The sequence below is a fragment of the Mus pahari genome, chromosome 8, assembly GCF_900095145.1.
Source record: "Mus pahari chromosome 8, PAHARI_EIJ_v1.1, whole genome shotgun sequence".
NCBI lineage: Eukaryota > Metazoa > Chordata > Mammalia > Rodentia > Muridae > Mus > Mus pahari.
In genome coordinates this window covers 5,947,507-5,963,693 of record NC_034597.1, presented here as the reverse complement: position 1 = coordinate 5,963,693, position 16,187 = coordinate 5,947,507, and the positions used below count along the sequence as shown (strand labels likewise).

General features: G+C 42.3%; 1 protein-coding gene across 1 annotated transcript in view; it reads right to left on the bottom strand.

The window, feature by feature from the left end:
- Nucleotides 1-485: 485 nt before the first annotated feature.
- The window catches only part of C8H3orf49 (chromosome 8 C3orf49 homolog), a 20,338-nt gene continuing 4,636 nt past the window's right edge, over nucleotides 486-16,187 (bottom strand). The window contains exons 3-5 of the mRNA XM_029541684.1: nucleotides 5,165-5,289; nucleotides 1,077-1,190; nucleotides 486-683 (exon numbers count right to left, since the gene is read on the bottom strand). Coding sequence (XP_029397544.1) covers nucleotides 486-683; nucleotides 1,077-1,190; nucleotides 5,165-5,289 — 437 coding nt within the window. The remainder of the gene's footprint in view (nucleotides 684-1,076; nucleotides 1,191-5,164; nucleotides 5,290-16,187) is intronic.

Here is a 16,187-nt window from a genome sequence, read left to right as displayed (position 1 = left end):
TATTTAATAAAATGTCTCAAGGTGGATCTTTGTGCTCATTTGAAACTCTAGGTAGCTGCTAACACTTGCCTTAGCAAATCAGGTAAGGATTCTAAGATGGCGTTTGGGATACACACGAGAAAACGGAGTCCGTGAGTGGCCACGATGAGTGCGTAAGGCGTGTGTTTACTGTAGGAGAAGCTTTCACACTGTTAAGAATGGCTGTCGTATGAAATCCGTCCATCTGTGTTGCTTTTCTGCAGCTCTCTTAGTCCTTGAGGAATGTAGTTAGTAAATGCTGCTGCTTCTATCGTTTTGTCTTGAGGAATCTTTTTAAACAATACTTATTTGGGAGCATGCGTGCGTGGTACATGTGTTTACATGCTATGTATGAGGGAGTGCACCTGTTGTAGCATGTGGTTAGATTCAGATGACAACGTTGGCTGCTGCTTGTCTACCCTGTTTGAGACAGAGTCCTCTTTGTAGCTGAGCTGTGTACTGGGAACTCAGCAGCAGCAGCAGGTGCATGGGAAGCATGCTCTTTGCAGCTTATACTTCCTTGTGGTTCTCTTGGAAAGCCTTTGGAATTGCTTCGAAGACTGAAGGATCTCAGCCCCTAGGAACTCACACTGCTTAAGCTCTGCGTGTCTTTGTTCCAGAAGCTTCATGGATTTGTCAGCCACTGTTTCTATGAGGTCATCCACCTACGATAGACAGATACAGAGAAATGACACTGCTGAAAGCAAAGATGTACTCGTTTTTTCTGAGAGTGCCAAAGGAGCATTCTAATTCAGCTCATAGCAAACAGAGCTTGAAAACACAGATTTACCACACAGGGGTTAAGACGACCTCATTTCTGCTCAAGCCTGTGTGTGTCTTGTTTTAATGGGATTCGTTTAATATTTACTATGCACTCGGTGTCATCCCAGGTCTCCTTAGCAGCCCCTTACCCACTCTCAGACACCCCCCACTGACAGTGTTTCCTAATGGTAATTGTTAATTAGGTCCCACACCTTGCTGTCTTGCAAGGCAAAATGTTCCGTTAAGCCTGGTCTCAGGTGCTTCTGAGACAGAAAAGGCAAGGCTTTGCCCACTACCTGCATTTGAAGCTTGCCTACAGTCAGCTCTGATTTCTGGAGAATGGCTTCCATGCTCCGCTTCTTCTTTTTAAGTGCTGGGAAGTGTGGTCTCTTTTTTGATGAATATTGTGCCTATTGTCAAAATGCAAAACATGCCATTAAGATATAAGTGTCAGTTCTGCACTAGCAACAGTAGGCTCCCTCAGACATTCTCTTGAGAAGTCATTGTTTGCCAGGTAACAGTTGAGATTCATATTCATATTCTCTGTACCTCCTGTATTTCCTGTGCCCAGAACCCTCTTTAAAGACTTCTATAGGATGCAGAGAAATGAGATTATTTGGTTCATAAGGATAGACAGTGTCAGGGGAAAAAGCAGGTCATTGGAAAAGATAAGAATTGGTTCAGGCTGCAGAACACATTGCATGCTGGGCTGATATGGGCCATTGCCACAAAGAGCTCATTACACTGTTTCCAGTTATTCAGTTGCTCTTGTGTCTCTGGGTTTTCTTACTTCCATGGCAGTCCAGAAATAAAGAAGCCTTGCCTAGATTCTTCTTGACCATGCTTGACACTTTCCCCTTGTCCCTGGCTTACTGATTACAAGTACCTGCCCCAAGAACATCACTGTGGGAACTCATTCCTGGGTGCTGAAACCTGCTGGCCTCCCTCTCCATTCCCCTTGTACTTGATGATCAGCTGTGCAGAGAGTGGTTCTTAGGTCACCGTTAGGCCCTACATTTTTGAAAGAGGCTCAGAGCCATTATTGAGTGCCTGCTAGTTGACCCACACTGAACTTGCCCTGATCCATCTAAGGATCCCATTTGGGTCTTTGGGGTTTTGTTTTGACTCCAGATTTTGCCGTATAGGCCCAAGCAAGCCTGGAACTCACCATGTACTCCAGTCTGACTCCAAACTCAACACACATACACACACATCTGGGTGCGAGGGGTATAGGTATGCACCACCACATCAAAGCGTCTACGGTCATTGGTGGTTACTAAGTGCTCCTGTGCTTTCCCAGGATAATTATCGCAAAGTTGAGGGCTGAGTCCACCAGGCTGAGTGAGGATGAGTGGCCCAGACAGAACAGGCCTTCTGCAGAGGGCATCTCTCTACAACCCTACAGGTTCTCTGTTTCTGAAGCTTCCTGTTTTCCAAAAAAAGTTTCAAAAGGAACATTTTTATTTGAAATTTCCTATTTTTAAGATCTGGGCAAGTGGTTTGTACATAATTTTGGGAGCATTGTGAGGGCTAGTTAAAACCCTATATAACCAGGCGCTAACCTCTGATTTAATGTCTTTTGGTATATAGAAATCCTTAATTATAGCCAAAATTTTTCATCTTTTGGTCACTGCCATTATACAATAAGAAGACTCCCCTGTAATCCCTAAACCCAGGATTAGCCTAGAACATAGAGGCACCTGATAACCCAGAAGCAAAATTCAAAACTACTGTTGTGTACTAAGAGTAACAGTCGAGAGTGTTTGATGGAAACTTCTGCCTCTCTGCAAAGGTAGAAATGTTTTATCTGCAGTTTACTGTACAAAAAGACACAGTGATTATTGTAACTGAGAAACTAGACCTTTTGGGCTTTTTGATATCATTTTTCTGTGAAGCCCTGGCTGTCCTGGAACTCTCTGTAGACCAGGCTGGCCTCCAACTCAGAAATCTGCCAGCCTCTGCCTCCCGGGATTAAAGGTATGTGCTGCCATCACCACCCCATCTGAGAAACTTCATATTTAAACCATCAATTTAAATCAGTATTGTCACAGGTGGCTATCTATACACTTAATACACAGTATTTAACAATGGAGCTGGGAGGGAGGAGGAGTTTGGCTCATTGATAGAGTACGTGATTGTTATGTGTTAGGCATGAATTCAATTCCCAGAACCACAATAAAAGAAAAAATGGGAGAAACAATGAATGGGAGCACTCAGTCTTTATTGGAAGCCTGACTCTCCCTCATTTTCATCAATAAAGTCCCAGAGTCATCCATAAAACGAGGCAGTATGACTGCCTGCCTTAGAGAACAGGCCATTTTCTGAGTTGAATTTTTTAAGCAATTAAAACACCCTGGGCCTGGTAGTGGTGGCGCACGCCTTTGATCCCAGCATTTGGGAGGCAGAGGCAGGTGGATTTCTGAGTTCAAGGCCAGCCTGGTCTACAGAGTGAGTTCCAGGACAGCCAGGGCTANACAGAGAAACCCTGTCTAGAAAAACAAAACAAAACCAAGCTGGTTTTGATGTCATACACTTTTTCTGCAAATTTGAGACCAGCCTTGTCTACATAATGAGTTCAGGACCAGCCAGGACTATATAGTGAGACCTTGTCTAGAAATAAATAAGTAATAACAAGAAAAATACTAGGCCTTAATCTAAACACCTTGGTCTCATATTTTTCCAGAGATAAGGGCCAGCCATATGGATCTGTAAGACAGGTACCCTGAAGCCTGAGGACCTAAGTTTAGAGCCCCCAAGACTCACATGATAAAAGAAGAGAGACAGATAAGGAAAACTGTTTTCACATGTTGTACATAGCCCCGTCACAAATAAACGTGTAATAAAAATAAAATACCTGGGTGTGGTGGCACCTGGGAGGCAGAAGCAAGGAGATCACTGAGTTTGAACCCAGTCTGGTCTACCTGATCTACAGAATGAGTTCCACGCTAGCCAGGAACTCAAGAAAACCCTATCTTGAAGGAAAAAAAAAAAAAAATTAAAGATATCCATTTAGATTCAGGCTCATCCAATTTTTTTAAATTTTATTTTATGTACATTGGTGTTGTGCCTGCATATATGGCTGTGTGAAGGTGTCAGATCCCCGGGAACAGTTATGAGCTGCCATGTGGGTGCAGTTGGGCAACACCACCATGCACATAGCATCTAGGTCAGCCACATTCCTAGTGTGTGACCTCAACTTTTGAACAATTCATTGAGTATTCACAAACGTCCAAATTAGTGTGGGCCAGACTGGAAAGGCTGAATTATTTGAACTCAGAAGTAGGAAGATCTGATCTGGAAAATACCCCTATTGTACCTTAAATCTGGGTGAATGAAGTTAGAACCTGGTTTTGTCAAGAGCCAGTGTGGTGGTGTAATATCCAAAATAAGTTCAAGACCACCTAGCCCCTTCCCCTCCTAAGGGCCTTTCAGAAACATAGCTCAAAATGACTGAGTCTACAGCTGTCAAAACAAAATGAGCTGTTCTCAGAAAAATAACCATAACAAGACAGCAGCTCCCAGAGAAATCCCCCTACCCCGCCCCACACTGAATTCTGAGAAAGACCACAAACCACCCTGGCTTTGCTAGAATTCCCTGTGATGCTAATAGCTGTGACATTAATAGCTGACCCATGAGTTCAAAATGTACTATTGCTCTGTTGACCAAATCATAACAACCCACCATGGGGGCAAACAAAGTGAGTCACTAGGCCAGAGGTAGTCACTATGCAAACCAACCAATGCCTGAAAGGGTTACTTGCTACACCAATTGGAATAAGCCAGCTACGCTGTTGCCCAAATCTGCCCCTTACAAGGTATAAAAAGTGTGTTCTTTCTTTGTTCTGGGTCTCTCTGGCCTGCGTGCTGGCAGGAGGGTCCCCAACATGTTGGATCAATAAAAATCCTCATGCGTTTTACATCGATGGTGGTCTCTGTGGTCTTTGTGAGTGAGGGTCTTTTGACGAACTCCAACAGTGGTTTAAATAGGTTTGGCCCCCATAGACTCCTGTATTTAAATGCTTGGCCCACAAGGAGTGACATTATTAGGTGTGTCCTTGTTGGGATGAGTGTGGCCTTCTTAGGGGAAGTATGTCACTGTGGGGATGGGCTTTGAGGTCCAATGCTCAGGCTCCGGCCAATGCAGAGGAGATCCCGGCTGCCTTTGGATCAATATGTAGAATTCTCAGTTCCTTCTCCAGCACTTTGTCTGCCATGTTTCCTGCCATGATAATGGACTGAACCTCTAAAACTATAAGCCAGCCCCAATTAAATGCTGCCCTTTCTAAGAGTTGATTTAGTCATGGTGTCTCTTCACAGCAATGAAGACACCCAGAGAAACCAATTTATGTAGGTCTTTCAAAGCAAGTTGATGCTAGCACCTTACCTTCTGCAGCCCTGAAGGAAGTGATGTCACAGATAATCGCTTGGTGGTTCTCTTGGCTCGGAGCAGCCCATTTCCTCCAGTTACCTCCTCTGTCTCTGCTTCTACAACATCAAGCTGTATTGTTGCTTAAGAGGAGGAAGAAGAGGAGAAAAGACGATGTCAAGATCATAGTTGCAAACAGTCTTCCTAAGCCAAATAGTTCTGGACAGATGGTGTTGTACGCCGCGGTGCTGCCATGGGATTGAAAGTAAAAAACAGATCTGCTTTTCTGCTGGTAGGATTTCTTCTCTACATAGTTGTCACTTGTAATGGCCATCGTGTTGGCATAGTAATTTCCTCTTTGGACACATAACTTTGTCCTGCCTGGTTTTCACTTTGGCTATGAGGGATTGGGAAAAGGAACCTTCGACTATGAGGGTTGAGTCAGTGTCATGAAGCAGACTTTACATTTGTTCTCCAGAAATGCTACCAAGACTCAGTCACTCACACACCATAGTATGGATGTCTCATATCTAGGAGCCTTTTCTTCAACATTTTTTAAAGATGTATTCATTTTATGTATGAGTGCACCAAGTGTATAGTGCTTGCTGAGGCCTGTAGATGGCATCAGAGTCCCTGTAACTGGAGTTACAGACTGTTATGAGCCCCCATGTGGGTACTAAGAACTGTTCCTGGGTCCTTTAAAAGTAGCCAGTGCTCTTATGAGCCAGCTCTCCATCTCCAAGTAGAAGCATTCTTCAGTATTTCCTTGTGTAAATTCAATCTCAACTCAGTAGACATAAAGGCAAATTCAAATGCTAACATAGGTCTAGTGAGATGACTCAGTGGGTAAAGCCACTTGCCACCAAGCCTAAGTTCAATCCCCAGGCCCCACGTGGTAGGAAGAAAAGCAACTTTTGTAAGTTGTCCTCTGACCTCCACAGGTACACACATGTTCACACATAGACACACACACACACACACAGTGTACTGATGTATATGCAGGCAAAACATCCATTTGCATTAAATAGAAAATACAAATACTAAATAATTTAATAAAGCAAGATAATAAAGTGATACCATAGACTTGTAAGTAAGATGGCCAATTAGAAGCTGCCTCCATGTGACCAGTGAAGGAAAAGAACTAGAATATGAAAAAGTATGTTGTATTTCAAAGACAGAGAGGAACATTTAAGAAATCCACAAAAGAAAGCCAAAATGTGCACTGAAAACAGCTGGCAATATACCAAAAGGACGAAGCCAAGCTGAACACAGGTTCCAGTGCCAGGTGTCCCATTGAGTTGGGGAGGAGCAAAAGCTAATGTAGGCAACCCTGGAGAGAAGAGATGGGCAGGTCCTCCTCAAGGTAGGCCTGCAGTCCTCACATGCATCAGAAACGTGGGCATTGTTGAGACATATTTCCTTTATCACCAAGTCAGTGGTTGAGAGGAATTCTACTTCTTGTCAATCTATATGACTCCAAGGGTAGTGGTGAAGGACCATTGCTTACAACTTAGCTACCCTGGGACTCTGAGAAGAACCTAAGTTTAACCTGCCACACACATCCTCGGGAGTTTGAGGCACCGCTAGGGGACATTTGTGGCAAGCAAGAGGACATGATGTTGACAAACTGAAGAGTGTTGGTAGTGGAGAGCTTGGCTCGGGCACAGGAAAAGGGAGCCCCACTCTCCGCGATAGCCCGACACCTAAGGTCAGCAGGCAGATCAACTTCTGGACTCACACATCTGCCATACTCAGCATTTAAACCCAGTTTAGACTCTGTCTCAAAAGTAAATACACAGACAAAAATCTAAAAACCAGTAGCTAATTGTCTGATTATATAGACCAATAACAGAATTGCATCACCTCAAGCTAAAACACATACGTCTAACTAAACAACTCATAGTTAGGAGCCGAGTACCGCTCTTGTCTGGATGAGAGTATACTGGTTATTAGGTGAACATCAGATCTGATGCTGAAAATCAGAACTTGGCTTTCCAAATCTGACAATTATTTAAGAGATATGGGAAGCTCGTTTTTCAAGATAGGGAATCATTTTAAAACTTCGTCTTATTTTGATTTGTGTCTTTATAAAAACACATTGCACATCTGACCTGACAACACTATGACTAGCATTCCCAACACTGTGGTATGATCACTAAGTACCACTCTGTAGGTAACTGGCTGTCAGATGATCACATAGCTTTATCAAACTTCTGCACTTGGCCCTTTCCTATGCCCTTTACTATTCCTTCGTCCCTAATTTCTGTTGATCCTAAGAAATCAATAAGACAGTGAATGTATCCTTAGATTATGGAGTCTATGACACACAACTCAGAATCGTTAAAATAGGCGTGTGTTTTCTGATGCTAACTTTATTCAGAGTAAATTTATTGAACACTTACTCCTCAGTGCCATGCATACATGTATTTCTTACCATATCCATTGGTTGAACTGACTTGAGATTGGGTTAACAAAACAATGGCCTAGGAGCCAAAGCAGCTTTACTGCTTGTGCAATGCTGTCACGCTAAAAAAATGAAAAGTGTTGGGTGGTGGTGCTTCACACCATTAATCCCAGCTCTTAGAAAGCAGAGTTCCAGCACAGACAGGGCTACACAAAGAAACCATACCTAGATGATAGGTAGGTAGGTAGGTAGATAGATAGATAGATAGATAGATAGATAGATAGATAGATAGATAGATAGAATTAAAACCTTACTTACAACGTAGGAATCAATCAGAAAGATGAAGAGATGACCCATAGAATGGGAAGAAATATTTGCCAGCTACACATCAGACAATATTATATACAATAACATAATACAATATTAATATAATATTGAAATAACTTCTATAAAGACCTTTAAGAATTACAGGGATGCCAGTACACGCCTTCCTTTAGTCCTTGTACTTGAGAGTCAGAGGCAGGTGAATTTCTGTGAGGTTAAAGCTAACTGGTGTTACATAGGGAGTTTCAGGCCAGCCGTGGCTATAGAGTGAGACTGTAGCAGAGGGAGATTCCAAAATTAAACATTAGTAATGCAAATCATTCAATCAGCAAGAGTGCTAAAGAATGGGATAAATAGTCCTCAAAAGAAAAGAATGTTCAATAAATATTGGAAAAGGTATTCAATATCCTTAGCCATTAGGGAACTGTACATTTCCTCTCACAGCGATAAATAAATAAATAAATAAATAAATAAATAAATAAATAAATAAAAACAGGGCGAGTGATTGTGAAGACAGAGAGGACAGTATTCACAGTTGGTGGGATGTAAACTGTTACAGCCACTATAGCAGTCAGGATGGAAAGAGGATGGAAGGAGAGAGTACTGAAAGAGATAACTGGAATGGGGATGAGGGTGTGCATCTCTGGATGACCTAGAAACCTTGGACAATGAAGCTCCCAAGAATCTATGAGGGTGGCCCTAGGTAAGATTCCTAGCAATGGGGGATATGGAACCTGAAATGGCCATCTTCTGTAACCAGACAAGACTTAAATAAATATTTATTTATGTCATGTCATGTATGTGGTTACACTATCGCTGTCTTCAGACACACCAGAAGAGGGCATCAGATACCCACTACAGATGGTTGTGAGCCACCATGTGGTTACTGGGAATTGAACTCAGGACTTCTGCTCTTAACCACTGTGCCATTTCTCCAGCCCCCAGGCAAGACGTTTAATGGAGGGATGGGGACACCAACCCACCACAAAACCTTCAACCTTCAATTTGTCCTGCCTACAAGATGTGCAAGGGTGAAGATGGAGCAGAAATTGAGGGAATGGCCCAGGTTGAGAAACATATCAGGAGAGGGATTCCAACCCTGACACTATTAATGATATTCTGCTATACTTGCAGACAGGAGCCTAGCATAACTGTCATCTGAGGGGATTCACACAACAGCTGATGGAAACAGATGCAGAGACCTACAGATAAACATTAGGAGGAGCTTGGAGAACGTTGGGGAAGATGGGAAAGAAGGATTTGAAAGAGCTAGAGGGATCAAGGACACCACAACAAAACCAACAGAATCAACTAACCTGGGCACATAGGGGCTCACAGAGACTGAACTACAAACCAGAAAGCATGCATGGAATGGATCTAGGCCCTTTGCCCTTTGCACATATATGGGTGTGTGTGATATACGTGTGTGTATATAAAATAGTTGTACAGCTAGGTCATCATGTGGGACTCCTAACTCCTAACAGCAGGACCAGGAGTTGTCTGACCCTGCTGCCACCTTTGAGCCCCTTCCCTAACTAGGCTGCCTTGTCTTGCCTCAATAGGAGAAGAGGTGGTGACAGGGAGGGACTGGGAGGAGAGGAGGCCGTGTGTGTGTGTGTGTGTGTGTGTGTGTGTGTGTGTGTGTGTCACAAAAACAAAACCCTCCTTTCTTCCATTTTTCCTTAATCTAAGCTTTGTCTCCCTCTCATGTTATTTAAGTAACTTGCCTCCATGTATGCAACAGGTCTAAGTCTGTTGGGGCCAGCACTAAAGTGCACACACACACCTACTCTGGCCAATGGCTGCTCTAAGCCAAGCCATTAATCTAACCACTCCTGAGGTATGGACAGATTATTTGTCCACGAATTTGACTCCATTATGGAATATAAGCAACACATGGCTGTTTGGCATCACAAGTATGGGATAATATAGAATGTAGAACCATAGCATCATCCCATCTTGATCAAGAGCAACCACAGGACTGGAAGCCATTGTTGTTATGGAAAGATGTATGGCTTCACAGACACCCTACCTAGGAGGAGCAACATGTGACCTGAGCTGACCAAAGAAACATGTCTCAAAAGATACTTTCATGTTCTATAATGATACACCATATGAAGGTCAGAAAAGTTCCAGTCTCTTTGTGAACCTTGTTTGTGAATTAAAAGTTTGATTTGGGTACTCAAAGAGCTTCAATTCAAAACTGTGATTTTTTTTTAAGGCTATAAACCTAAAAGAGATAAAAACCTAAAGTCCTAGTCTCATGAAAGCTACTTTAATGTGTTAGAAATATATGTGAAGTCATGCTAAGAACTGATGCAGTTAATTACAATACTAAGTTTTATTCAGCCTCTTGTTTGATGTTTGCAAGGTACACTTTAGAGCAGATAACAAAAAAACAAACATTGTTTAACTCAGATATGCTTGGTAGGCACTAGCCTTCAAACCTGTCAGAGGATCTGCTGACTATGGCATTTAATATGTTTAAACTTATTATTGTGGCAGAATTCTCCCTGTCCAATTACATTAAAATATTAGCGCAGCAAGAGGCCTGTGATTGGTCAGGGAAAAGGGATGCAGAGCGAAGAATTGCAGGGACAGAGAGACTCATAGGAGGGAGGAGAAGAAGCTAAGATGGTGGCAGCCAGATCCCTCATGGTTTTTAAATAGCCACAGGTAGTTATGAATATCATATAGGGAGAGAATAATTGGGATAACTTATCTGATCTAGGTGGGCAGCTTGTATCATTATCAATTACCTCTGAAATTATTGTGTGGGAATCTTGTAAATTGAGAATTTATTGATATATAAATCTGACTGGTTAATTATAAGCTTCTAGAGTTTTGTTTTACTGGGTTACTGGAAGGTGGGACCACTGACCACAGGGGGATTTGGTTGAGAGGGTGTGGGCAACACTGAGGCAATGAACTGGAGCTGGGAAGACTTCGATCTGTCACTGCATGGGGCTAGAGAAGGAGGCAGCAGAGATGGCGGGCAGAGAGTAGCTGGATGGAGTGTGGGAACTTGGCAGTTCTATTTTAATCTTCTGCAACATATTATGGCAAACAGAGACTCCCAAATCCTAGCAGTGACACCTCTGCTCCTAGGTCTCCAAGAAGATGTGGGCACAACAACAAAGAACTCCTCCCGGACTGTGGTATGTTAACCACTGGGCAAGAGTGCTCCAATGCTTCTCCCGCTCCTGGGACCTGGCCTCAACTGTGGACAAACAGAACACCAAAGAATCGATTGGCTCATATTGCTTAAGACAAGGTGAGGTTCATCTCTCCCATATTCTTCCTCCACAGAAAAATCCTCTCATCTTCTGGGCCTGATGATCAAAGACTGCCTCTTCCCATGATGCCATGGAAATCACAGGAGCCTGGGACAAATGTCTAGGTAGAGGACTATGGACTAGTCTGTCATTTTAATTGATACATAGGTCATTTATATTACAATTTATCCTCTTAAGTGTCTGACCATATTGACGAGTACGCTAACTGTAACTTGACAACTAGAGAATATCAAGCAACTAGCTTCTTATCCCAAGGTAATCCACCATCCTGTTAAGTTCACTAGTCAATGTATTAGCTAGTTGAAACTACTAGGTCACCTATTTTAAAAGACAAACAGGTTTGCCTTGCTCATAGGCTTCATGTTAAAAGATAAACAGGTTTCTGATATAACCTTTTACTATTCTTTTTTTTTTTTTTTTTTTTGGTTTTTTCAAGACAGAGTTTCTCTGCGTAGTCCTGGCTGTCCTGGAACTCACTCTGTAGACCAGGCTGGCCTCGAACTCCTTTTACTATTCTTTATCTAAAGGAACTCACTTGTTAGTGACTGCTCCAATGATCAACTACCCGTGCCTCATTCATGGTTAATAATTGGATAGGAAATAGTTGTAAAGTTTATGTGAGGTCTGAGGGTACAAAAAACTTAACTCATGAGGACCTAAGAAAGTATTTGATGATCTAAGAAGTGTTTTAAGGTTGGTAAATGAAAGTAAAAGCTTAAATGATGATAGAGTGATTTAAGATATAAAAAGGTGTTGGGAATTGGTTCTAATGCTTTTTCTTGATTCACCCCACAAATTTGGAATCTGTGTATCCAAATATTGAAGGTCCCTGCCCCCCTATTGATTTTGATTGATTAATAAAGAGCCAATGGCCAATAGTTGGAGAGAGAGAGAGAGAGAGAGAGAGAGAGAGAGAGAGAGAGAGAGAGAGAGAGAGAGGATCTCCGCCAGAAGAAGAGAGTAGGGATGGACCACGCTGGGAAGGAACAGGAGGGAGTAACTCCCTGTCCTGGCTAATTTTGTGTCAACTTGACAGAGCTGGAGTTATCACAGAGAAAGGAGCTTTAGTTGGGGTAATGCCTCCATGAGATCCAGCTGCAGGGCATTTTCTCAATTAGTGACCAAGGGGGAAGGGCCCCTTGTGGGTGGGACCATATCTGGGCTGGTAGTCTTGGTTCTATAAGAGAGCAGGCTGAGCAAGCCAGGGGAAGCAAGCCAGTAAAGAACATCCCTCCATGGCCTCTGCATCAGCTCCTGCTCCCTGACCTGCTTGAGTTCCAGTCCTGACGTCTTCAGTGATGAACAGCAATGTAGAAGTGTAAGCCAAATAAACCCTTTCCTCCCCAACTGCTTCTTGGTCATGATGTTTGTGCAGGAATAGAAACCCTGACTAAGACACTTCCCAAATGTAGGTACAGAAGGAAAGCAGGCTCCAGGAGGGCTGGACAGAAGTGTCTTAGGCAGCAAAGATGGGGGACACTCAGAAGAAGCCAGAGGAAGAAGATAAAATATAGATTTAAGAGGTGTTAAGTCAGGAATGCCAGAGAGGAGAATGTGCTGGCTGTGGGGAGGTTGAAGTGCCCAACCACTAAGCTAGTCAAGGCATGACTAAATTAGCTGGCGTCTGTGTCTTTCATTCATGAATCTAGAGAGCTCTTGGGTGGTTGCAAGGTGAGCATGACCCGCCAGGAATCCAGTCGGATTAAATCATTCACTGCTACAAAAAAAAAAAAAAAAAAAAAAAAGAAAAAATTTTCAGATTTCTCCCCCTGCTATGCTACTGTTGTATTAGGACTATGGAACTTCAGAGTCCTAACACAGATTAATGGAATTCTGATAAATTATAAGTCTATCTCTGATAAAGCCTTCTACCATATGACCTATTACCATAATCACAAGCTCACGATTTCTAATTTCTCTTAGTTATCTTTAAGTATAGACTTCTGCATAGAAAGACCCCCCCCCCCAAAATGAAAAGAAACGTAAAAAAGAAAAAAAAAAAAAGACCCTCTTTCATAGTCTCTAATCACACTGAAAATCAAGATAGAGGGAGCTTTGGTCCCTTGTGCTCCAGGAAAGGCTCCTGTCTTCCTTGAGCTCACCTTAAGGAGTGTTCATGCTTTTAACAAAACACTGTTTCACAAGCTTTTACTGTGGCATAAATGTGTGTGTGTGTGTGTGTGTGTGTGTGTGTGTATGGCTCTGCACTCATTTGCCTGTCTACATGTCTGCCTCTACCCTTTCCAGGTCCTCTCTCCTCTCCCTTCCCCTAGTAAACTGCCTTTATATCAGACCTGTTGCACCTTGGCATGGGCCTGTCAGGGACGCCTCCACCACATTATATTTCACAGCACCATCTCCACCTAAGATGTTGTTACTTCTACCTCTTTTACGTTTGTCCTATCACCAATGCCCTGAGAAATGTAAACTAATATCTGCCTTGCTGTGATTAATTTCATACTTGTTTAGTTTTCTCCCTATAGTCATGCTTACTCTAATCCTAATTTCCACATTATAGCCACTGTTGTCTTTAAAAATGCAAGTAGCTTTCATAAGTCCCAGCTTGAATGTATATGACAGTTTCTTATCACTCTTAAATGAGAATTTACAATCCTCATGTCACCTACCACATGCTTATGACATATTCAAACAGCCCCTCCCTGGCTCCCTGCTCCACTGTCCCTGGATTTCTCCCATATTGTAGGCCTGGTCCAGTCTCTTATTGTTATTTTAATCTGTTCATTTTTCTGTCCTAGGAATTTGTTTTCTCTCTCTCTCTCTCTCTCTCTCTCTCTCTCTCTCTCTCTCTCTCTCTCTCTCCCTATCCTTACCTAACTCTTATCCACCCTTCAGATCTCAAGTCTTTCTTCAGGATGCCATTTCTGAATTCCTCTAAAATCCCAGAGCTCATCATGTGCTCATTATCTGTATGTTGTTTAAAAGTCCTTCCATGCTACAGCTACATGAGAGCAGGGACCATGACTATCCTACTGTCTAATTGGTGCAAAATTCTGTGAGAGGCACTTGTCAGGCAGTTAGCGGGGTTTTGTTGTTGTTATTTGTTGGTTTGTTTAATTAAGTAGACTTTAGTGTTGTGGAGTTCAATAGAGCAAAGCAATTTTTGTTGTTTGTTGTTGTTGTAGTTGTTGCAGAAAACACAGGGTAGTAATGTTTGGGCTACATCCTTATTCTCTGGAGAAATGGTACTTGAGAGTCTGAGTATTCCAATAAGGTAAAAACAATGCATGGATTAATAGATTAACTGCTGGAGATGCAGCTCAGTGGTAGAACACTTGCTTAGAGATGTGGCTCTGGGTCCTGATGGCTCTCCCATCAGGGTAATGGGTGGTTCTCTGTATCCTGATGGCTTTCCCAACAGGGTGAAGGACATTTCTTTCCTCTTTGTTATTCATTTTTTTTAATGACACAAGCTCCCACGTGGTCCAGTGCAGGCTGTCCTGTAGACCCCTGATCCTCCTGTCTCTGCCTCCTTTGTGCTACGATTGGAAGCATATCATCATACCTGCTGCTTCTTTATTTGCCAGGGAAATATACAGGTTAATTCATGTCAGATAATTGCTAGATACCGGATATCTGCATTAGTGGTATTTTAACAAGAAGATTGCTTGAAAGAGAGGTTGTTGGAAACAATTAGGTTTTCTCTTCTGTGTGCAGGGGAGTAAGTCTGACCCCATAGTACATGTATGGCAGTTTTTCTTGCTACTGTGCTGAAAAGCACATTTAAAAAGAAACAGAAAATTCTTAGATAATGATATTGGTATTCAGGGATAGTAACAGAATAACTATAAACTCATCAGATACCACAGAAGTGTACAGCATGAAGAATGGGTCCTACTGAGTGACATGGCATTGCCTTTAGTTTGAGCACTTGGAAAGCAGAAGCAGCCAGACCTTTGTGAGCGCTAGACCATTCAGCAATGCACAGATCGCCCCTGTTTCAAAAACAAAGAAACAAACAAATTCAACAACCAACCAAACAAACAAACAAACAAAAAGAATGAATCCCAATGTAAGCTGTGTTGATTTAAAAGCTCATCATAAGCCAGATCTTTGTTCAAGTTTTGAGTTCAAGGCCAGTCTGGTCTACATATTGAGTTCCAGGCTACCAAGACTTTGCCTTGTCTTAAAAACAAAACAAAACAAAACAAAAAACCAAAATGAATCAACATTGGCATATCAGTAGAGGAAATGTTCTGCACACACCAAGGCCAGTTGTTAGTAAGGGAAATTTAGAGGGGGAAGGGAGATACAAAAAAATTGTATTTTTCTGTTTAGTGTTTCTGTAAACTATAAAATTGCTTTGGAAGTCCATTTTCCTTTTAAAAAGAAACTGCATCGGTGGCACAGACCTTTAATCACTGCACTTAGGAGGCAGAGGCAAGCAAATCTCTGTGAGTTCAAGGCCAGCCTTGTCTATAAAGTGAGTTCCGAAACAAATCTCTAGGGCTTGTTACACAGAGAAATCCTGTCACACACACACACACACACACACACACACACACACACACACACACCCTAAACCAACCAAACAAAAAGCGAAAAACAACTATAGAAGATAATGAAAACATTAATGTTATTGTATGAACTTACAGAACCCCAAATGGTAGTTTTACTACATCACCGAAGACCTAAAGTTAAGGTTAGATTTCGGCCCTTCCATAGTTCATTAGAATATTCAAAAGTATGTAGTTGTTTGCTCAAGATTGAGCCCACCAACATTACATTACAGGTTGGGGAGAGACTTATAACACCCCTGCCTCCAGAGGTTACTGGTAGTCAATGGTTGCTAGGACACGGGGAGTCATTCTCTTCAAAGGCATAGCCACTGAATAAGCTATCCAAATAAACTTCCACCCATGCTCACGTAAACTAATTAAACTCAGTGTGTCTCTCTCTCTCCGTGTGTGTGTGTGTGTGTGTGTGTGTGTGTGAGAGAGAGAGAGAGAGAGAGAGAGAGAGAGAGAGAAAGAGTGTGAGTGTGAGTGAGTATGTGTGT